This window comes from Mytilus galloprovincialis, chromosome 7 (assembly GCF_965363235.1).
Source record: "Mytilus galloprovincialis chromosome 7, xbMytGall1.hap1.1, whole genome shotgun sequence".
Taxonomy (NCBI): Eukaryota; Metazoa; Mollusca; class Bivalvia; order Mytilida; family Mytilidae; genus Mytilus; species Mytilus galloprovincialis.
In genome coordinates this window covers 23368319-23394122 of record NC_134844.1, presented here as the reverse complement: position 1 = coordinate 23394122, position 25804 = coordinate 23368319, and the positions used below count along the sequence as shown (strand labels likewise).

The following is a 25804-nucleotide window of genomic DNA, read 5'->3' as shown; positions in this document are numbered from 1 at the left end:
TAGATACGACAGTTGTGTCTTTCATGTACATCCTAGCATTCATTGATGATGATGATATTATAGACATGTTGAGAGATAGGGGAATTAAAATCGTTTCTCCAGTATTCAAAAGAGTTGTACCGGGTACGCAGGTAGCCGATGGAACGCGTTTTGTCAAATGTGTTTTTCCACCTCATATAATTGCACTTCCATGGAATATGCCTTTTAAGATTGGTAAAATATAAAGTATTACAAATGTGTTCACAATAACCAGACAAAGGTATGTTCAGAATGCTTTTCACCTGAAGATGTTCACAAAAACTGTTCTTACATTATTTGTAGTGGTTGTGGAGTACATTAATCATGTTGCGAGAAGGTGTCGTGCAGCAAAATGTGGACATTGTCATGAACTACCGTTGAAATGTAAATGTCAGAAGGGAGACAATTTGAAAACGCGACTGCATCCAATCATTGCTAAGTTCAATGTTTGTGATAAAATGGTGTGTAGTTGCGTGAATGAGGTAAACAACGTGGAAGCCACGGGAGGATACGAGTACTTCGCAAGAAGAAACCAATAATGAAGTGTCAGAACAAACCGAGGTTAAAAGTGACGATGTACCAGAAAGTGAAGGTCGGGTCGATGATATTCATAAAAATAAAAATGAATTGATTATTGAAGCTGTCGTACACGTGGATAATAGTGTACAGCATGAGACAAGAAAGAGAAAAATTGCTAATTCGGACGATAATTGTTCCGAATCAGATGAAAATATTGATGTAGTTGTGAAAGATGATGATGAAGTTGATATCTCTGTTCCCAGTGTTTGTGCCGTTGAGGAAGAGAAAAAAGATGAAAAAACTGGCAAAAAAGTTAAACGTAACGGAGATAGCACTCTTCTAAGTGAAGAAGTTGTAAATGAAGATTTAGATTTTGGGGATTTTGATCCAGATCATTGAGAAAAACGAAACGACACCCTTTGTGGTGTTATTTTGAACAGCGCAGAGGGTGGTAGTGGTGATGGTGATGATAACTCCTCTATCTATGTTGAAGAAAACATGGATGAAGGAGGTGACACAAACGAAGAGGTTGATGTTTTTTCTCTCTTTGCTAAAGAGCTTAGGAAATATAAAAAGCAACAACGAAAGCTTACAAGAAGGTCTTCGTTGAATCCTAAACCTAATGTTAATGCTAGTAGAAGCTCTCAGGTGTCTGAAAATAAAAAGAAAAGTGGATAACAAATTTTATTATTTTATTTGTATTATGATGGTGCTGATTTGTTCGTTTAATTGTAATGGTTTAAAAAATGTGAATAATTTTCAAAATTTTGTATCTGTTTTATATGATAGAAGGGCTACTTTTGCTTTGTTGCAAGAGACTTTCTGGGATGAATCATATGTTGATGGAATACAAAATATGTATGAAGGGAAAATATATGAATGTAATGGTTATAATGGTAGGCAAGGTGTTGCTATTATGGTTGCCAATAGTGTAAAAGATAAAACAAAATTAGTATTATATGAAGATAATGAAGGAAGGCTTATACATGTTTCCTATGAAACGGATGGTCAAATTTTTAATTTTGTATCTGTTTATGCACCTAATAATTGTATAGAAAGAGCAAGATATTTTAAGTTTGTTAACAGTTATATTGAAAATTTACAAAATGTTATAATAGGTGGAGATTTTAATACAACTCTGTCAAACTTAGACAAAGGAGGTAAATCCAAACATAGTATTGATGAGGCATATAGAGAGTTAAATAAAACTATGTGTAATTGTAATATATCTGATGTGTGGAGAGCAAGAAATGAATATATGAAATATTTTCTTGGAAAAGAATATGTAATAATATATTGCAGCAGAGTAGAATAGACTATTTTTTAATTAGTAAATCCTTATCACCAAATGTACAAAATGTGTATTAAAATGAAACAAGCTTTAGTGATCATACATATGTTTTTATGAATTTTAACTTCTGTGTTGTTGAACGAGGCCCTGGAATATGGGTGTTGAATAATATTGTATTGTCAAATGTAAATTATGTAAAAAGAGTTAAAGAGATTATAGTTGAATCTATGAATTGTTCTTTATATGACAGTGAACCACTCATTTGGTGGGATAATTTGAAATATCGAATTGAGATATATTCTTAAGTTTTTTCTTTAGATTTAGTTAAGGAAAAGAAAAGGAATTTTTTTTAAATACAAAATAAAATACAAAGGTTATGTGCTTTACAAGCAAGTGGTATAGATATAGATGTAACTAGATTAGAAACATTGAAATTAGATCTTGGTAAATATGAATTAGAAAAATATAAAGGTGCTATTTTACGATCTAAAGCCACATGGGCTACAGAGGGTGACAAAAATACAAAATATTTTCTAAACTTAGAAAAGTATAGACAGGAAAGTAATTCTGTGAAAGAATTGTATAATGAAAATGATGAAATTGTAAATAATACTGATGGAATTTTAGATATTGAATATAATTTTTACAAAGCGTTGTACTCTTTGTGTTGAGATAGAAACTGATAAACTATGTGTTTTTTTACAACATGTTGATAAAAAGGTTGATGACGATGATAAAGAGATTTGTGATTCCGATATAACATTTAATGAAATTGCTGAGGCGTTGTAACGGTTTATTTCTTCCTCTGTGATATTTTATCCTGAGGATAATTTGTCCCGGTAATCTTTTTCCAGGTATGGTATTTCACAGGTTGATTTTTTCCAGAGGAGTGAAAATCTATCTGTGTAATGCGGATAGTATGTACCGGTATATATTTGCCGTACTATATTTCACAGAATCGTGTGAAATAGAGTCCCATTAACTACTATAAGTTACTAAAAATCAATATATACCGGACTAAAATGTTTCACAAAGGTAGACTAAATTTGCATAATTTATCAAAGGGAGGTAATTATGAGCAATTTATATTTTAAAGACATTAATATAATATATTTCTGAATCTATTTTATAGCGAAATTTTTAATTGAATCTTATTTTTTATATATTCATTTATATAAAAAGATGACTTACAACTTGATTTAATAAGACAGATAACATTTCACAGGTAAAAACTATCCAGCTTTTAAACATGCTATTGTTCCAATATATTGTTATGCTATGATTTATCTGATTTCCATATAATCAACAACTACATCTCTGTCCCCAGGCAAAACTATTTATATAGTTAAAGATATCATCATAATCAAATTCTTCTATTACTGTTAACAGTAGCAATATGCAACTATATTTCTACCTTACTTTTAAATTTATATTTGTACTGAGATCTGAAAACAACTCACTTTTACATGAATTTCACTAACCTTGTTTAATCATGATATCATTTTCACAATTACGATCTTTGAAATTACTTCTGATTTTCTTCGCTATGTTTCATGATAATTTTCTTTTTAAAAGGATGATATTGACTTGAATATTTCAGGAAATTTTTTCAAGGATAATTTGTGAAATTATTTCCCATTATAATATATATTTTTTTAACAACTTCGCTTTATTTCAAATACACTATTATTATTTCATTGTATTTTTAAAGGATAATTTTTTTCTAATAACTATTCAATAAGTTAACTACCCAGATAGAATTTCACGGCAAAGGATAAAATATCCCAGGGAAATAGTTTCCTCCGGATAAAAAATTTCAACAACTACTGTGACATTTTTTCCTCCGGATCAAATTTCACCCGGATATAATTTTGCTTTACATTATCATCGATGTCTAAGAATACGAGCCCAGGCTCAGATGGACTTACTACAGAATTTTATTGTACATTTTACGATTCACTTAGAGAGATATTATATAAAGTTTTTAATGCTGTTCATGAAGTAGGTATTTTATCAAGATCTGGTGTTATCTGTAATACTAAAATTACGAGGTCCAATTTGTCAGCCGTCATCGGGTAAAAACGACAAATCAAAGAATTCAACTCTATATATAACTAATATAGGACAATGGTGTAGATTAAAAATTACACCACGCCAGACCCTTTTGTTTTCCACATAATTATTATTGCCAATAATTAACAAGTTCCGGGTCGAATCCGATACCGATACCAATAGTATATTCACCTGTTAGCTATTACCTTATCTGTACGTTCCGCATTTGACAGGCGCACCACCAAACGGTGTATTTAGGATTTTGCTATATACACGGGTCATAATCAAAGGGCTGACACTACTAAATTCAATCCTTGTCAAATTGTTCCCTATTGTAGTTTTATTCAGCAATCAGCAAGACTTTCTAAGATAACTAATATAGGACAATGATGTTGATTAAAAAATACTCCCTTCCTGGATAGCCAGGACCTTTTGTTTTCCAAATAATTAATATTACCAATAATTGATAAGTTCCAGGTCGACGGGTTCAAACAGAAAGATTTGAAAGCAGAGAAAACTCTTATAATCGACATGACTTTATCAGATGACAAAACTAATTACTAAAATAAGGCTTAGGCATAGTTATATACTTTAATTCAGTCACGGACCCGCGATATCACGGGTGTGTACTTGTCAGTCTAATTTTTAAGAAAAAAGGTGATAGAAGAAGTATTAAAAATTATAGACCTATTTCATTACTGCAAGTTGATTACAAATGTTCAGCTCGTGTCATGGCAAATAGATTCAAAAAAGTATTGCCAAAAATAGTGTCTGAAAATCAAACATGTTGTATAGTAGGAAGAGATATTTTTAATAGTATTGCAAATGTACGAGATATTATAACTTTAGTAGAAAATGATGATATAGAGGATATATTGTAAAAGCTGACCAAGAAAAAGCCTTTGATAGGCTTAGTCATGAGTATATGTTAAGTGTATTAGAGAAATTTGGTTTTGGTGAAAGTTTTATTAAATGGATTACAATTTTTTATAATGAAATAAATAGCTCTGTAAAATGTAATGGTTTTTTAACCAAGTATTTTCTATCAAGAATGGAATAAGACAAGGCTGTCCAATTAGTGCTCTGTTATATGTTTTGGCAGCTGAGCCTTTACAATGTATGATTAGCAATAATTGTAATATTTCCGGAATCAATATTCCAATGTCAGAAAAAGTGTGTAAAATGTTTCAACATGCTGATGATACTACTGTAACTGTATCTGATAAGAAGTCAATTGATGAAGTATTTAATGTTTTTGAATTGTATGGTAAATGCTCTGGTGCTAAAATAAATAGGCAAAAGTCAGAAATAATGCCTATTGGGAAAGGTTGTATGACAGAAAATGAACAAATTTGCCATGGTCTCAAAATTTGTGAAAATGAAATTTTGTTATTAGGTGTTTATATTGGCAAAAATGAACATGTATGTAATGAATTGAATTGAAGAGGAAAACTAAATAAAATTAAGATGTTATTAAATATGTGGATACAAAGAAAATTGACAATACATGGTAGAGTAAATGTAATAACCTCTCTGTTAATGTCTAGATTGTGGTATAATTTATTTGTTACTTCTATGCCTGAATGGGCTATTGAAGAAATGAAGAGACTATGTGTTAATTTTGTGTGGAATGGTGGTGCACATCTTGTACAGTACAATACTATTATTTGTGATAAAAATAAAGGTGGTTTACAACTGCCTGATATTAAATCAAAACTTTGTGCTTTTAGATTGAAGTTTAAGCCAGATTTTTAAATGGAGATTATAACACAGTGTAGATACTATTCTGTACGCTATCCGGAAGTCGCGATTTTCGAAGCGAGAACTTTTTGGATCACATTTTAAATTTGATGGGTATACTGAATTAAACGGTAAGTTGATCATCTGTACATTGCTTAATGATTAATTCAGCCGACATCGATATTCTCAAATGGTTTAGAATTAAATTCCGCACATTCAATGTTCGTGTCTTTGCCTTAATCAAGAGATTTTCAAGTGCATCACTAAGAAAAATCAGTCGGCGAACCTAAAAACAATCTTTTTGCCCTCTTAGTGTACAAATTAACGTAAAAACCAGACTTAATTAACTCAATGAAGTATATTTCAAGTGGTGGTAAAAGTTTCAACCAGATCTTTGAAGCCAGAAATAAGAAAATTACACTTGTTTGAATTTCTCACTGTACGATCAGTCTCGCTTGTTTATTTTAAAACTGTATGATCAGTCTTTATGTCACTGTATTCTAGTGGTGATTTCAAAGTTATTTACGATACATTAGAAGGTGGCATTTTTCTAAATAATACAAATATATTTCAATACATTCACATCCTGAAAACTTATGAAACATGTTTTTGCTTGATAGGGTGTACTCGACTTACTACATTAAGTATAAGGATGTTTAAATGTTGCTAAAATAAGAGGAAGGTTTGATGTATACATACTAGTAAATAAGTTTCAGAAATGTCCTCCGTTATACTTAAAATTGTACAAACACACGGATTTAGTTGTTATATAAAAATGCATGTATTTACACACATTCGAGGCCGTACTGTAGCCTATAATTGATCACAGTTCCTTCACTTTGTTTAAGATGTAGAGCTATATAAAAAAGATGTGGTATGATTGCCAATGAGACAACTATCCACAAAAGACCAAAATGACACAGACATTAACAACTATAGGTCACCGTACGGCCTTCAACAATGAGCAAAGCCCATACCGCATAGTGAGCTATAAAAGGCCCCGATAACACAATGTAAAACAATTCAAACGAGAAAACTGTCTTTTTGACACTCAATTGTACACCACTTTGTCAAGCGGGGGGTTATAGTGATAAAGAAGTCCGTCTTTCCGTTCGTCCGTTGGACCGGTACAATATGTTTCGCCGGTTTTGTAAGCGCATCTCCTCATAAACCACTTAATATACATTGGGGGTTCCGGCCATTTTTAAATGGAGAGGGGTCCAATCCAGGAGAAAAGGGGATTCCAAATATATGTTCCCATACAAATGAATTGATGGTTAAAAAAGAGTTTCAAACTGCCGGATCCCCTTTTTTTGAATCCGTCACTGATATAACTATTAATTAATCTTATTCGGATTCCTTATCATAAATGACAATGACTGTATTGTGTACCGTCTATTTCGACTTTTAGTAAAAATCTTTTATGGGGTTTCTTTATATAAGATACGGACTTCAACATTACATTATATTGGGGGCACCCATCAGGTATTTCCAACACCTAAACCAATCATTAAAGTTTTCTGAAATTGCTCCATTTTTACTCGATTAATGCATTATGGACCTTCTATTTCTGTAAACTTACCAAAATTATATCACATGAATTATCCCCCTACGCAAAGCTGTCTTTATCCATTTTTTGTTATTTTAAAAGACAAGCTTGATTTATGTTATCATCAATTGGTCAACGGCGGACGGTGTAAATAATCTTTAAAAATGTAATAGCTTAACAGATAACTGTAACGACACACTATTACAAAGTCCACAAGCGAATCATGTATTACTTTTTAGGCATTTGATTTTAAATAAGACTGATGGAACAACAATACAATTATTTTGCCGTCTAAAAAATTCATCCGAAATATATTTGTATTATCTGATGAAAGTAATTACACGTTATAGTTCCCTGGATAGTTCATAATATCACATATACACGTATATACCTTTAAATTGCTGTTGTTTTTTCTTCAAAATCACGACTGGTCATACAGTCAAAAAATCTGAAATCGCTTCTAGAATACAGTCAGTTCTAGACTGATCGTACAGTAATTTATTTTGGGATCCTCAAGGAAAACATATTTTTTATGGGAAATACGAATATTCTACTTAAATACGAAAAGAATATTGAAACAGTATATATTTAACTGTAAACTGATGCAAATATTTGCAATAAAAGATTATTTGCTTTGTACTACGAGAGCAAAATTGTCCATCGATTTCACTTTTTTCTACCAAGTTGATGTGATGCACACGTATATTTTATATTCTAATACAGTTACTCATATTTATGATGCTATATATACCTTGAAGATGTTCAAAGCACTTTGTAGATATAGGAGTAAACAAATGATGAGAAAAGTTACCGTAGGCAAAACCATCCTGTTAGCCAGTTGGAAATCATCGCTTCGAAAATCGTGACTTCCGGATAGCGTACAGAATAGTATCTACACTGTGTATAATGTAATATGGAAAGACATTTTTAGGTATTTTATTTCCAAATTATTGAATATGAAATTGGCAGAAGACATTGTATTCATGTCATTAAAAGATAAATATCTGTCTTGTATTCCTGTGATATACAAAGAAATGTTAAAATCATTTTGCTTTTTACGAGAAAATGTGTCCTTTGATTATACAGTTGAAAATATTTATAATCAACTGTTATTTTGTAATTCAGAAATTTTGATATGTGGGAAAACAATTTAATGGAATGATTTTATAGAGGCTGGAATAATTCAGTTGAAAGACATTTGTTATGAGGTGAAACCTGGGTTTTTACCTCTAAACGCTATTGTAGAAATTGTTGCTAAAGGGAATGATGAATATGATATGGATAGTATTATAAAACGTTATAGATCACTTCAGTCTGCTTTACCAGAATTGTGGACTAAAACTGTAGGGACTGAGGTGTATCATAGAACAAACAATAGAAACATTGACATTAATTTGAATATGAATTGTAAACTTGTTGATTGTATGATGTGTTCATCAAAACAGTAATATTGTCTTGTTATAGATAAATTGTGTCAGCAACCAAAATCTGTTTACAAATGGATGAATATCTTTCAAGAGGATGAAAGAATTATGCATTAATGACGGAGCTTGATTTTAAAATAGCCCACTGTTGTATATTTACAAACGAACGTTTATTAAAAATGAAGTTGGTAGATAATGATTTGTGTGATATTTGTTGTAATGAAATAGAAGGTATTATGCATTTGTTTATAAAGTGTTCTGAATTATATAACTTTCATCAGTATTTGATTACAAAAGTAAAGTTATTATTAGATACTTGTGATTCAGATCAAGTGAATTCTGTTGTTTATGAACAAATATTTATGCTCGGTTTAACTGTAACAATCAATGGTGTGAATGTAAGTTTTGTTAACTTTATGTTATCAGTTGCACGATACTGTATATTTAGAAGAAGAAATCTGGTAAAAAGTAATGTGACGAATATTGATATTTTAAGATTTTTTCAATACACATTGAGGCATTATGTGACTTATTTTAATGAATATTTGTGTCAAATGAAGAATATGAGCAACATATTTGAAAAGAATTTCCTCTTGCATAATTCTATACTGCAGAAAACAGACAGTGATGTGATTATATTTGATCTCTGATGTACTAATGAACTGTAATCTTGGATAACTGTAAGATAGAATTTGTATTATGTAATTAGAAATGTATTGTATTGTGTAACTCAACTCTGATAGTAGATACATTTCAATGATTGTATTTATGTAATGAGATGTTTGATTTTAATAAAGATAAAAAAAATAAGGCGCTGCATACACCTATACATATACATATACATATACATATACTTCTGACAAATGGTTTATTTTTAATGGCACCTATACATGTTATAGACCTCGGACAGTTTAATCATTGCAAAAATATCTTGTACACATTAGCGCAAATTTGTAAATGCGCCAAAGCTGTTTTTAAGGAAACAAAACTTCTTAAAACTCGTTTCTGAACGAGGATATTCTTTTAATTAAAAACAAGAAGTGTTTTTATCAAAGCCATTACTATAAAACCCTTGACAGTTTAACCTCGCAAAATAGCTTGTACCCAAATTTGTTGATGTGCAAAACCTTTAAGAAATTATTTTTGAATTATCCTTAATTTTGATTAATAATTTTTTTGTTACGACAACCATTGAAATACAGGCTCATGGCTTTCATTGTATAGGCAGATAAAGAATGTTGCGGAATAATCACGATTGTGTGAGCTCTTAATCCTTCCTTAATCTGGGACCCCGATGCAAACACAACTGACTTAAAGGGTTTAACACCACTAATTCGGGCCCGGCCAGAAAGCACATACAGAAAGTAGTACATATTTAACATAAAATAGTTCATACGCATGAGTGTAACTTTCAAAATATGTAGAATATTTAGGTATTTTTGGCATTAAATGAAAGCTGAAGGACTGGTGATCATTGTAGAAAACTTTTGGACTAATTTTGAATATTAAAAAAACTGCACCAAATTACAAAAAGAGGGCACATTTTGTCTGTTTGTCAGATCTGAAGTACCTGTTTTGGTACATCCGAAGTTCCGGGAACCAGTTCTTTCTTATATGCCATTAAATGTATCTTCATTTTTTCAGTACAAGACACCATAAAGTGTTGCTTTGACATGCAATGATTGCAACTTTATTTGAACTTAAAAAGAGGTGTGCCTGCTTGAAATGGAGGAACTTAACATAGAAAGCAATGGGACCATGAATTAGTAGTGTAATTTCTAAAAAGAAAGAAAAAAATACAGATATTAGAGTACTCTCAGTAAGTCAGTTTCTGAAACTTATTAAAGCTACTTAGTTTTATTTTTTTCTAACAGAAGTGTTTCAATCAATTGTCATGATGAAGCAAGATAATCGTATAATCTTTGAGTAATATGCATTGACATTGCATATTGAAATATTTTAAAATCACATCTTAAAGAAAACGTCTTTATATCGAATAAATATGTATCTTTGAGTAGTATTGCCTATTTTGTAAATATGTCAAAACTGTTGGATCAGCAAGGTCGTGAGAAATCAAATATGATATACTTGAAGCATTTAACAATCGCCTACGATACAGTCATAAACTCATAAATTTCATTCAAGCTAATGGCTAGTATGAGAAAGACAATATTCGCTCCTACATTTATAATAAATGGCGTCATGTTTGATATCACAAAAAGGGATAAAAAAAATCGTGAATTTAAATGAATTTTCCTAAATGTTAGTGCTGATAATAATTATTAGCAACTTGCAATTATTAACAGTGTATGCATGTAATCATATTTTAAGTGTTCACGGTTAAAAATCTGTTATTATTCATTTTATTTTCAACTCTTAAAGCCTAGATAGGCAAATGGGGACTGGGTACGAGCATTAATCTGGATTGAGCATAACACAGTTTATTTCTGGACCAAGTAAGGCTATCTGGACCCTGTGATCTTCGATAGTGTTAGTGTCTGACCTTGTAAACATACTTTATGAAGGAATCGAATGTTTGCGGTATGTAGATCTGTGTGGTCTGTAATACCGTCCAATATTTTATGGTTTTGCTTGTACTGATTTACTTGAAACCTTACACAATTGCCTTTATATTTTGGAGATTTTCCTATTTCTAGAGATATGATTTAACCGAATGAAATTTTATATACTCCTAGTGAGAATATCCTACATTTTTATTTTCTCTGAGGGACCACAAACGGTCCAAATCGCGACGATTTGACGCATGTTTCGATGTTTTGTTGTAATTTTTTCGCGTACAACACCACTTTGAATGATGTATACCGTAAAAACAAAGTATATGACCTTATTATTATTTTACAACCTTAAAACGCAAATTTATGTATCAACAACATATTTTTTTTTTAAATCTATTGATTTGAAATCTGATATTTGATTGTTTTTTATTAATGTAAGAACGTTATGACGGACATATCGTGCAGCGGCTTGGTGCCCTATAGTTGTTAATTTCTGTGTCATTTTTGGTCTCTTGTGGAGATTTGTCCCATTGGCAATCATACCACATCTTCTTTTTTATATTGTGCAGCTGTTTAGTATGTATCTGGAATTGACCACCTCAAAGCTAGATTGTCTACCCACACTGCAGAGTCAAATTAGAGTGCACATATATATGTACTTCTTTATATTTAGTAATCAACTACATAAAATGGGCAACCAACATGTCTTTATAAGAATCCTCAAATTCGGGCAATCCGTTGTATATACAACACTAACAACCTGTAAAGTTTTCCTGGTTTTTGTTCGAATGTTTGTCACTGTATTATATGTGCAACACTCGTTTATATATACTATGCCATCAAAGATATTAAGATAAACCGTGTATCCCTATGTCCGCTGCTATCCCGTCAGGAGAAGATCACTAGTAGAGGACAACATACAGTTAGATATTCGGGAATGAAAAAAACCAACAACATCAGTTTAATGTAAAAAAAACTCCAATGGTTTATATCTATATATGTTAAGGCAATAATTTTCAAGAAAGGAAACATTCAATTGAAATATTAATAATAATCTAACAATTTATTAATTGAATTAAGTTCATTTTAGCATTTGTGAAGACAATTGTTTAAGGAGAGAAATCTGTATAAGGAAACCTTGTTTTCGAATCCCTTTGTATTCATGCATGTATTACTGTACTTATAGATTGCCTAACAATGTAATTTTAACACACTATTTAGTATGTAAATATAAGAATGTTTAAAATATTTACAATATGATGATAGTAAACGCAATATTTCGCTAGACCAACTAGCTTTATCAAGCGTGCATCTATCCAGGTGAAATCAGATGTAGATGATAAGAAACTTTTGCAGCTCAATGTATATGTTGCACTTAGCTGTCTTGAAAATAAGAAAATTTTGCAGCTCAGTGTCTATGTTGCACTTGAAATTAGCTGCCTTGAAAATAAGAAAATTGTGCAGCTCAATGTATATGTTGCACTTGGATTTAGCTGCCTTGAAAATACATAATTGGTAGTTGAAGTTAGCAACGTCAATTGGCCAATATTACGGGATAAAAAGTATATTATGTATATGTCACATCATTTTTATAAATAAAATTAGTTTAAAGTGAAGAAAATGGTATAACTTGAAATTATTGTTCTTAAGGTGTGAATATGTAATATTAAGATATTATTTTTTGTCTATTGTCACTAAGTTTGTTTCATGTAAAATAAAATCAACTTTATCTTATTTTAAAAATATACTATAAAGTATCATAGAATCGTGTCCGGGAAAGGATGGGGGTATGGTATCAGAGGTAGGGTTACACTGTACTATAACACACATATATATATAGTGTAATATAGTAGTCTCAGGGTTACAATATAATCTAATCAGTCTTAACAACACCACAGCCAAGTTTATTATAAGACTAATGTGAAGATAGAAAATCACATAAAATATGCGTTTACCTATATCTGAACCCAAGGCTAATTTACCTTCTTATCATGCATGTGAAGGTCATGAAGGTCACATAATATACATGTATCTACGTATATGATCATTATCGTACACACAAGTACAAAGTGGTAAATATCGATCACATTCATTTTAATTTGTGTTTCCCCTTAAGCTACTTTCCGCATCGTAAAACACTTATAAATTACAGTAAATTAAATACGCCTACCCAGGAAGGATTGTAATAAAACCGACTGTTTTGCTGTTGTAAAGTGGATTATTAATAATCATGTCTCAGCAACAAGAACTGTCGAAAATGAATAGTGCGTTCGAGAAATCGGTTCTTGAATTCTCTTTACCACTGTATCAAGCATTAGACAAAGAAGGAAATGTGTTTATGTCACCGTACAGTGTATCTGCTGCGTTGATGTTACTTCTTTTGGGAACGGATGGTGACACTAAAACAGAATTAGAATCTGCTTTAAACCTTCAGGGACAGAAAGATTCTTCTGCCCATGAAGGATACAATTCACTGCATAATAAACTGTGTTCTAAATCAGGAAATGGTGTACTAGTGGCAATAGCCAATAGATTATTTTCGAAACTAGGAGTAGATTTGAAGACAAATTTCACCGATGCTGCTAAGAAATATTATGGCAGTGAAGTACAACTCATGGACTTTGAAAACAAAGCGGAAGAAGCAAGAATTCAGATTAACTCTTGGATAGAAAAACAAACCAGGGATAAGATTAAGGATCTCCTTTCTCCGAATCTTCTGACGAAGGATACACTGATGGTTTTAACAAATGCTATATATTTTAAAGGCGATTGGGAGCTCAAATTTGATGAAAAAAGTACTTCGAGGCAATCATTTCACGTGGACGACGAAAATGTGATCGAAGTAGATATGATGTTTGGTAAAATGAAAGTTATGTCCGGTGAATTTGACGAGATGGATTGTAAGTGTTTGCAACTGCCATACAAAGGGGACACACTTTCTATGTTGATTATTCTACCAAACAAAAAGATGGGTTTGGAAGTGTTAGAAAGTAATCTGACCGTTTCGACATTACAAAAAGCCATTGACAGTACTTATAAACAGGACACAAACATTTCAATACCGAGGTTTAAAATCGAGGCTACGTTTGATCTCACTAAAGTTTTACCAAAGCTTGGCATCACAAAAATATTCGATACTAGTGCTGACTTTAGTGGAATCTATCAAGATGGTGGGAAAGATGTTTATGTGAGCGACGCCATACACAAAGCTTTCGTTGAAGTGAACGAGGAAGGAACAGAAGCCGCTGCTGCCACTGCCCTTGTAATGACCCGGATGATGATGCCACTTCCGCCATTTGAGTTTAAAGCAGACCATCCGTTCTTGTTTTTCATCCGTGAAAATGAATCTGGAACAATACTTTTCATGGGTAGATATTCAAAGCCGACCTAAAAGATGTGTGTACGCATGTGTTGAAACATTGAAGCCGTGAAGTTTCATATACTAATTGTCAACAAGACTGAGTATCATGTAACTTTCATTTTGTGTAATTTAATCAGATTATATACTTATTGAAAATTTATAGACTGAGCATTGTGCAACTAAATAATAAATATGTTTTGGAAGAATTTTAGCTTTTCATGAATATTTTTTGTTTCTTTACCATTAAAAACGTGATGTGTAATTGAGGAAAAAAATACTTTCTAAATAAAAGTAACGTTTAAACTAGATGTTCATTATTGTAAAAACAATTTGTAAAATATTATTACGTCATGAATTAATTTATTGCATATTTTCCTCAAGTTAATTTCACTTTTCTTCCATACAACATGTTGGTGATTTTTTTAAGTGGTTAATAACTGTTGGCAATAAAAACGCATAAGATTTGTTTAAATAAAGCATGTCAACTGTTTATACTGATATTATTGATTTATGAGCTTTTTCTAAATCAGGTTTTGTGTGTGCGACTTTCTTTGAGTTTTTTTGTTATCCCGTTAAACTAGACTAAGTATTAGTATCATCATACTTTATTTCCTCCTATATGAGAAAAGACAAAATGCAAATATGTACACTTATAAAGTTCTGAAATCAAAAAATTAGAAATGTCAATAGCTTAATATTTGGAATGGATAAGTATTTACAGTTAACAGTATTTTAGGAAGGAAAATCCTTCGTTAAGGACTTCCAAACGCTGTTCTGGTATTGAAATGTCACAGAGATCTTCATGGTTGCCAAGCAAAAGATCTGAGAAGCTCTCGTCCGATTTTAAAAACCGTTGTGTACACGAAATTGAAACTAGTTAATTCAGTTAATCTGTTATATAGTAAAAGTCTCTGTGATTGAAGTTCTGTGCACATACATATTTGGTGGTTCAGTATATCTAGAACAAAGTGTCCACACAGTTTGCAATTTCCGCTAGTAGGGGAGTAGTCCAGAGTTAATCTACTAGTATATGTTTCGCGGTTAAAATTCTGTCACTAATTTTTGCATATTGCCACAGGAAATCATAGTTATTGTTTTCAGACAATCTTAAAAAATTGAGAAAATCGTTGTCCCTGCGCATTCGCTCTTCCTTTTGTAGTCTTTCAATTAGGTTAACAGCACTATTGACAATGTTTCTCCACTGAAACTTGTTCAGGAATGTGCCTGTAAACATATAGTTTGTTAACAAATTTCAAAAGGGAGTACTTTGATAAAATTTAATTACATCTGGGATGAATCCATATTGTTTTCTAAAGGTATCTCCGAAAAACTGGTATAGTCTGTAGATGAAAATTTGTTAAGTAAGAGATTCCGCCTTCACTTCACAAAGTTTACATCAGTTTCCGTTTTTCCACTAGTATTTGTAGTCTCTCGAGGTTGATCATCGATTGATCATATCGATTCACCTAAATCAGGTTTTGTTTGTGCGACTTTCTTTGAGCTTTTTTGTTATTCCGTTAAACTAGATAGTAGTATGAGGCTTCATGCAGACTACGGGATTGATTGATTGATATTTGAACGTCCAGTGGCAAATGTTTCATATATATCTAGACATATATGATGAGCTGGATGAGGGTATGACAACTTTGATAGAACCTTTATAATGATGGAGTGTTTGAAAGGGGCAGAAATGTTGTCTGCCAAAGGCCCTGATACATTAAAGAGTTTTTGCAAGGATTATAAATTTAACATGTAGAGAGTGTGGTACTCATACTACTGAAGAAAGCTAATAAAACACTAATCCGTCTAGCATTCCTAGCGGATGTGATTGCTTTTTAATACATTCGGCACAGACAGACATTTTTTGTCGGTTCCATTTTCAACGTTTACCAAATTGATAACGAAGAGATATTAAACGAACAATGGTTGCATGTCTGATATACACACACATTTAGTCAAAATTGTTTTTCGCCCAATTTCTGATAATTTTTAGATATGGACCTCTAAAAATATTGCAGTTTTCAATGAAAGTATGACCGAAATATAAGACACTACTAACTGGGCTCTACCAAAGCTGCATGTTAGGAGCATTGATAATCCAATTATGAAACGATCGTGGAGGTCCTGAGATCGAATTATCGTACTATACATGCTATGATATTTCCGGAGTTCTTCATTGATTAATCAATTCATATACTAGTATATCTATTCAAGATAAAAGACATGGATTTAACAATATTTACATGTTTACTAAAAAAATATCTAATTGAAAAAGTAAATATATGGAAATTTTCCATGATTATTTTTATAATAGACTATATTATAATAAGTTAATTTCATAGACTATATTATCACTGCAGCGTAATACCCTACAATGACCCACAAAAGTTATTGAAAATTATTTCCATTCGGGTCCTTTTAGGAAGAGACTTCCATGTCACATCAAAGCTAAGATTGACGCAAATAAATACCCAAAAATCATTAAAAATTATCAGATAAATGGTCAAAGCCTCAGTAAAATTAATTTAAAAAAATAATCCACTCTTAAAGATGGATTTGAATTTAAACATCAAAAATATTTTCACTTGAATTTTAAAATTATATTTCTTTGAGCAACTTTTAACAATTTCTATTACAAATGAAAGTGATAGATCGCACCCTTTAATTCCTGGTATATAACAATTCTTATTACTATAGCTATAGCTCTTGTATCGAAAGGTGATTCATGTCTAACAAAATAAGTATGCAAACATGATTGAGTCTTAGTTGTTTGACTCTATTTCTAATATTTCTAATATTAAAAAATCCCGATTTCTCAAATTATATATGTCACACTCTTGAAGTTCTACAATGTAATTCCAGAATAATTATCATGTGTTCAAATTCTGCAGGTCCTGAAATATTTCAAGAGTTCCTTAAATATGATAAAATCCGCGATCATTGTATCAGATACCATGTTATGTTTCCTCTTAAATTTCTTTTTGGACTCGTTTGTATTCATCCCGTATAGCTAGACTGAACAGGTTTTTATACCATACATGCTGTACTTTTAAGACATAATATCATGGCTAGTCTCGATAGGTGAAGGATAAAATTTGTGTAGGCAAGTATGAATATGGATTAATCCAATCACACTTTGTGCTTGTACCTGCCAAAGCTATCTGGATAATGTGTAACACAGTTTTGGGGAGTTGATGTGGTCTGTTGTACTTACTGTACAACAATAAATATTATTTTTGATGATGCCTCTTTTCTTTCTAACAGTATCAGTCAATTTTTAGACTTAACCAATGCAGTAAATGCAATACTTTTTAGACATTTCGCTTTCAGACAATTCAGTAGAATGATGTTACTATTACATACCTTGATATGTATAGGTTAATAACAAATACTGAACAGTTTGAACATAGACTGAACAAATCTTATATTTAATTGACAACAAGCGAAATATCTGATAGTACTGCCTTAGCTGCTGTGATTATGATTGGGAAAAAACTAAATTAGTGTGATTCAGGGTGTAATCAAAGTTCAAATAGTTTTTTGTCGAGCCTGCGACTTTTGTCGCAGAAAGCTCGACATAGGGATAGTGATCCGGCGGCAGCAGTGGCGGCAGCGGCGTTAGCTAACTTCTTAAAAGCTTTATATTTTAGGAGGTGGAAGACCTGGATGCATTATACTTTGTATATGGATGCCTCATGTTACGAAGTTTACGCCAGTCACATGTCCAATTTCCTTGACTTCATTTTCATGGTTCAGAGATTACTTGAAAAAAAAGTTAAAATTGTTTGTAATGTTAAATTCTCCCTTATTATAAGTAATAGGATAACTATATTTGGTATGTGCGTACCTTGCAAGGTCCTGATGCCCGTTAGACAGTTTTCACTTGACCTCGACCTCATTTCATGGATCAGTGAACAAGGTTAAGTTTTGGTGGTCAAGTCCATATCTCAGATACTATAAGCAATAGGTCCAGTATATTGGGTGTACGGAAGGAATGTAAGGTGTACATGTCAAACTGGCAGGTGTCATCTGACCTTGACCTCATTTTCATGGTTCAGTGGTTATTGTTAAGTTTTTGCATTTTGGTCTGTTTTTCTTATACTGTATGCAATAGGTCTACTATATTCGGTGTATGGAATGATTGTAAGGTGTACATGTCTAGCTGGCAGGTGTCATCTGACCTTGACCTCATTTTCATGGTTCAGTGGATATAGTTAAGTTTTTGCGTTTTGGTCTGTTTTTCTTAAACTGTATGCAATAGGCCGACTATATTTGGTGTATGGAATGATTGTAAGGTGTACATGTTTAGATGGCAGGTGTCATCTGACCTTGACCTCATTTTCATGGTTCAGTGGTCAAAGTTAAGTTTTTGAGTTTTGGTGGTTTTTTTTAGTACTATATGCAATAGGTCAAATATATTTGGTGTATGGAAATATTGTATGATCTATATGTCAGTCGCGCAGGTTTTATGTGACCATGACCTCATTTTCACGGTTCATTGCTCAGTGTTAAGTTTTTGTGTTTTGGTCTGTTTTTCTTAAACTAAAAGCAAAAGGTTAATTATATTTGTTGTATGGAAGAATTGTTAGCTGTACATATCTGCCCGGCATGGTTCGTCTGACCTTGACCTCATTTTCATGGTTCATTGGTCAATGTTTAGTTTTCTTGGTTAATGTTAAGTTTATGTGACAGTTGTAATAAAGCTTTATATTTATGACTATCAGCATAATATCAATGATAAGTAAAGAAGGCGAGACATTTCAGTGTGTGCACTCTTGTCTTCCTAGCTGCTAGATGCCATCTTATTGCATTTGACTGGTCAGAATCTCGTTACAAATTAAAGGTTGTTCGCCAATTTCCAAGTATATCTATGCCAACCTGCTATTGTTTCCACATTGGTGGTGTTAATTTCTCTAAAGCAAATTAACGCAGTCATTTCTTATATATTTTATAGTCTGACATTGGATGAAGCATGTATAGAGACGTAGTTGATAATCAATATATGAGCGCCAAGACGTGCCTTACTGGACTCTGGAGAGCATTTGTATTGTTCTTGAATTGCAAATATTTACTACAACGTACATGTATTGTGTCCTCTTGCATAAAAGTCGTACATAAATCTAGGACTATGATAAAAGTCCCAGTTAAAGGGGCACTAGCTACGAGATATGAAAAAAATTGAAATATGTATTTTTTGGTTCAATGATTAATAAAAGTGTAATATTGAAATAATAATACACTTTTAGCAGTCAGTTTTGAAAATTTTGTCAATATAAGCTTTAAAACATCGCTGCTTAATTATTCACTTGCAAGTGAATAATTCGATCTCGTTGAAACTTCAATTTAGTGCGCATGCATTATGCGTGTTCAATTTTTTTAAAAGAAGAGAATGTCAACATTGAAAGTGAAACAAGGGTAAACCCTTTTGTTGGCTGATTCGATCCACAATTATAACTTTCATTCTTATACATGTAAAAACGATAATTAACAGATATTTCTAACCTTGATATGAAATCAAACAGACCCAGACAAATTAAATTGCACGAGTTCACTATCTATTTATATGGGGACGAAGTCCCCAATTACGGTAGAAAAATCAATAAAAAAAAAAAAAAAAAAATCGGGAAAATTTCCCGAATTTTTCATTCTACTAATGAACTCAAAATCGTTAACTTTTTTTTTTCAGATCTAGTTCCTGTTCCGGTTTTCCCCGCATTTGCGCAGAAATCTGTCTTGTTTGCACGAGACTTTGAAAAAATAATTATATTTATCAGTCTAGTAAAATATAAGATTGGAACTCAATACAGTTTCATTTTTAATAATTGTTTGATTTGAAAAAAAACGTTACCTGATGGAAGCGTTTCTTTTGTTTACTTTGAATATGACGTCATAACTTAAAGAAAGTCACAGCTAAATCTCTAACAACAGAACCAAAATCGGGAACGTTACGGTATTTCCGTATCCTTTATTAACATGTTTGAAGTAAAAAAATAATACATGTAATACAGACTTCGTCCCCATTCACAGGTTATGCCTGCCTCATATTATGGGGACGGAGTCCCCAATAACAGTAGAAAATTCAATAAAAAAAAAAATACGCGAAAATTTCCCGAATTTTTCATTGTATACTAATGAACAATCTCCGGCGCAGAGTTCATATCCGTTCCATACATGCTCCGCAATACTGCACTTAATATGACCTCTGCCATACATTGTCCGACCCCATGAGGAAATTTCCTCATGGCCCAAGACCACAATTAATGACCCCGCTTTTCGTTGTTCACGAATATAGTTCCCCTTAATTATAGTGTATTTTTTCTTTATTTTTTTTCTTTGCCTTTTTCATTCATTTGTTAGTTTTTATGGGGTGGAAATGAAAGAAGAGAGGTGAAATAACTTTTTGTTGAAGGTATTTTAACTGATTTTAATATGGAAAGAGTGATTAGGTCAAGTGCAAAAAGGTAATATTTTCAGTTTTCGGAACATCTCTTGACTTGTCCATAGGGGTATGGATGTGTATTGGCTAAATTTGTAAGTTACATCAGAGCAATCTTTCTGAATTTTTGATATGTTTTTGGACTAGTACTATACATTACACACACAAAAAATTTGACAAAAAGATTAGGTCAAATTTTTTTAATGAGACAAAAAGTTATAAAGAACTAATAGAGGAATTAATTGTTGTCTGTGGCCTCATGGCCGACAAGCATTCGGTATTCTCTGCAAAGTCCCTTGCGTGATACACAACCTAGCGAGGACTGTCGAAATTTTTTATGCGGAAGGTTAGGAGTAATCATGTAAAGTGGCGATGGCGGAAATTATGAGAATCATCTCATCGCTTCATCTCCTTCAACTAGGATTGTCGCCAAATTGAAGATTTAAAATTACTTTGACGAAACGTGCATCTGACGCAAACACAAAATTTCAATCCTGGTAACTATGAGGAGTATATTTGAAGCGAAAAAAGAAGAAATTCTATGAATTTTGCCTACAGGCTACATGTACGGCAATCTTGAGTCTTTTAAGTTTTTATCACTCGGTTAGCACTTTTGATCCTGCATGGTCCATGATGGTAGTTGTCCACTTAGCAGCTCTGTTTAATCCACAGGGGGTTGTTACAATTTGCCGGGTTCATATAAAAACATAAGAAACCCCCAAAAATCACACTTCATTTTTAGTGATAGACATAGAAGCATAGACGGATCCAGGGGGCTTGCCCTCCCTTTTCTTGAGAAAAAAATTGGTTGATTATATCGGGAATCGCTGAAGCATGACTGGAGTGGGCTCCCGTTAGGTCAGTCAGATACCCACCCCCCCCCCCCCCCCTCTTCCCTTTATGAAAAGTTCTGGATCCGCCACTGAGGAGACAAATTATCCAGTGGGAAGAAAGTACATGTAAGTGAAAGTCTTATTGAAACAATGATTTGAAACAAAGTTGCAAAGGAGGTTCCCCCCATGTAATTTTTTTTCGGTTTTTGAATTGTATAGATAAACAAAAACGTAAACCCAACATGCCCAGCAAATTATAACAAAACCCCTCCCTGCGTTCCAAAGTTTTTGCAAAAAGAACAAATTTAGAAATTAAGAAGATCTAAGGTTGGGAAATCTGAAATAAAGTGCTAGATATTACTACAAGGCCACACTTAAAAATATTTTGGTTTGCCCAAACCTAGTCCAAATAATTATGACGTCTGGCAAGGCTATTTTAATTTTTTTCTGGGATGCCCTCCTACGACGAAGGAAGGCGTCACAGAAAAAAAATTAAAATAGCCTTGCCAGAAGTCATAATTATTTGGACGCCCAAACCGTACATTCAAAGGTTGAGACAGTGGGTAGGTAGGTAGGCATTTCCTTTTTTTTCCAACAAAAAGAAATTGAAGTATCAGATGTTTATTAGTCTTCTTGCCATTCTGATTAAAAAAACAAACTTCTTCAAATCAGGACAATAAAAGATTTTGATTAGGCAGTTATTTTCTGGGTAGGTAGGATTAGGACAAGCAAACATATTCTTTTTTATGGCCCAATATATCCATACCATTAGGAATCCATTAAACTTCCATTAAAAAAAGGTAAATGGCAAATATTAACAAACCTCTGTGATACATGTATAACAGCATAACCCTTTGTCAGAGGGAAAGCCTCTCATAGCTTGGTGGGGTTGTTCCTATCCTAATAAAAGTTCTTGCTACCAAATGAGAAAAATATATTGCTTTGCTTTTATGAAGCCTATTCTTGTGCAAGCATTCTACAGTACATAGACACCTATATGAAATAATTCTTTCAAATTCTGAATCTTGCAGTATAACACATGACAATGTTTTTATTACTCTACTTTCATTCTTGCATTTTGACCCCTTCTCTCTAGTATCATATAATCTTGACTTTTACTGCACATTAACCAATATCTATTATTAATATACATGATTGGGGACTGGGTTTTAAGCTAACAGATACCTTGGTAGCTGTTACACCCAAATTATGTCCTGATACTCTTGGCATTATCAATAATTGATATTGGAGTTGTGTGCATTAAACCAGTGATGAATGTATGTACTGTTAATCAATTGCTATTATTTCAAGTTGAAACAAATTCTGGACCCTTTATCACTGCTAAAAAAATATTGTCTCACTGGCAACAAACACATCTCATATTTTTTATTCAGTAAGCCAACAAAACCTGGAAGCTACATTGAGCTTGAATTTTTCATTTTGTAATACATGCCATATTGAATTCAGGATACATTGAAAAACCATTGTGAGCACATTCACATACCCCACGTCCCCACATTGTCACTGGACAAACAAAATGTCACCAGATTCCTAAGTTCAGTCATAACTTTACATAAGTCAACTGATAACAATTTTCCTCTTTAAACATGTTAAGTACTAGAAAAAAAATTGAATCATAATTTCTTGTCAATATGCACATCTACCTAGTATGTCCTTGTTGTGTACAAAGCTTAATAAGATTCTCTTGTGAGTTTTCATAGAATTTTGCAATGAAAAACTGTTGCAGAAGTAAATTGGGGCCAATAAGTTCAAAGGGGAATAACTTCTAGAAAAAGAATGGAATCACAATTTCCTGTTGATATGCACATGTATAAAATTTCATGAAGTTCTGTTGTGTGTTTTCAGAGGATTTGTGATGATAAGTTGTTGAAGACCAGGACTGACAGACAGACAGACACATGCATAGGTCAAAAACATTATCCCCTCTGCAAGTTCATTGTGTGGGTCATGAAATAATTGTCATTGTAAGAGGTAATAATACTGAACTTTCTTATGCATCAATACAACCATTTAATCAAGCACAGACATGATGTACATGTATCCAGTTTAAGATGCATTTAACCAATTGTATCTTTTTTTGCAAGACAACTGTTATTACTGTTTTCTTTTTGTTGATGGCAGATCTTTATTTGTAACTGAAGTCTTTTATTTAGAATTTTGAGTTTTGGAATGCTGTCCAATGGACTCATACCCAATATTTCCTTGAATTCATATGCTTAAGTCTTAGGGAAAAAGTTAAATCAGCCTTCATGGTCTTATCTGAACATTACTGAAGTTATGAGTATTATAAAGCAAAAGGCTTTTTTTGAAGTTTTAAAAATGTAAACAATGTGAAGGACATTTATATTTCCATACTACTTGGCTGAAACTGATAAAATGTATTCTTTATTTCTATTTTAATTGTTAACAACAATATGTTCATAATAGATTTAAGAAGACATACAAAATTTCAAAACAACAATTAATAAAATTCATTGTTATTAATACATGCATTAAATGCACACAAATTTTCATGTGCAATTAGAATCACTCCAATTCACTCATCGAAACATGAATCATTTTTTTTATGAGTTCATAAGTCTTGTTTGTAAGTTCTTTTAAAGTGAGAGTCTATTCCATTTGTGTGTATAATCTATGCAGGCTTGTAATGCTTCTCACGTTTCTAGATAAACCTCCTATGATCAGGTTAACATAATTGTGATCTGAAAATATAATTTTTTTTTTTTTATCTTTGTAATTTCTGGTTTTTATGAAGTTAGGGATATACATGGTATGCCATTGTTTGTCGATCCAGCCGTTTAAATGTCAACACTTTATTCAATATCTCAAAGGAGTAGGGGCATAAAAGACCCTTATTTGACTCAAATTAATATTACTTCAAATTTAAAAGTCATCTTAATCCTAAACATTTAAAAATTTGTCCAAACTAGACTAAGGAGCTAAAATAATAAAGAAGTATAACTTTAACCAGATGCTCTGCAAGGCGCAGCTTTATAAGACCCCAGAGGTCGAATCTTGAAAAGTTGGGCAAGTATTGACACAACATTCAAGCTTGATATAGCTCTGAATTTGGATTGTGAATAAATAGTTGACACAAAATAGGTTTCTGACACAGAATGAATGTGGTCTAAAATTGAATTGGAAATTTACCTGTTATTGTCCAATATCCAAAATCAAAATACATTTTTAGATTTAGCATATCAAATAACCCCAAGAATTCAATTTTTGAAGAAATCTAATAAAGTTCCATTTTGAAACTTTTAGACCTCAATGTCGACAAATTTGATAACTGGTCCCAAATTTCAAAAATCTAAAAACATATGGTTAGATTTAGCATAACAAATATATATCCATATATTCAATTTTTGTTTAATTTTGGACCTCAATTTAGACCAGTTTAAAAACTGGGCCCATAATCGAAAATCTAAGTACATGTTTAAGTTCGGCATATCAAAGAACCCCAAGAAATCATTTTTTGTTAAAATCAAACTAAGTTTAATTTTGGACCCTTTGGACCTTAATGTATACCAATTTGAAAACAGGACCAAAAATTAAGAATCTAATTACACGGTTAGATTCAGAATATCAAATAACCCCTATATTTCAATTTTTAATGAAAGTTTAATTTTGGACCCTTTTTGTCCCTTATTCCTGAACTGTTGGGACCAAAACCCCCAAAAATCAATCCCAACCTTCCTTTTGGGGCCATGAACCTTGTGTTTAAATTTTATAGATTTCTATTTACTAATACTAAAGTAATTGAGTGAAAACCAAGAAAAATGCTTATGTATGCCCCTTTTTGGCCCTTAATTCCTAATCTTTGAGACCCAAACCCCCAAAATCAATCCCAACCTTCCTTTTGTGGTCATGAACCTTGTGTTTAAATTTTATAGATTTCTATTTACTTATACTAAAGTGATTGAGCGAAAACCAAAATCAACTGCTTACAAAATGTATTTGAGCCCCTTTTTGGCCCTTTTTTCAAAAGCAGTTGGGACCAAAACCCCCAAAATCAACCTCAACCTTCCTTTTGAGGTCATGAAA

General features: G+C 32.3%; 1 protein-coding gene across 1 annotated transcript; it reads left to right on the top strand.

The window, feature by feature from the left end:
- The first annotated feature begins 13150 nt into the window (after window positions 1-13150).
- LOC143082586 (leukocyte elastase inhibitor-like) lies at window positions 13151-14676 on the top strand. The gene has a single exon (XM_076258327.1). The coding sequence runs from the start codon at window positions 13340-13342 to the stop codon at window positions 14498-14500; it is 1161 nt and encodes a 386-aa protein (XP_076114442.1). The 5' UTR covers window positions 13151-13339; the 3' UTR covers window positions 14501-14676.
- Window positions 14677-25804: the final 11128 nt, after the last annotated feature.

Excerpts from the sequence above, each read along its gene's own strand:
- LOC143082586 (XM_076258327.1), top strand. The coding sequence starts at position 13,340 with ATGTCTCAGCAACAAGAACTGTCGAAAATGAATAGTGCGTTCGAGAAA.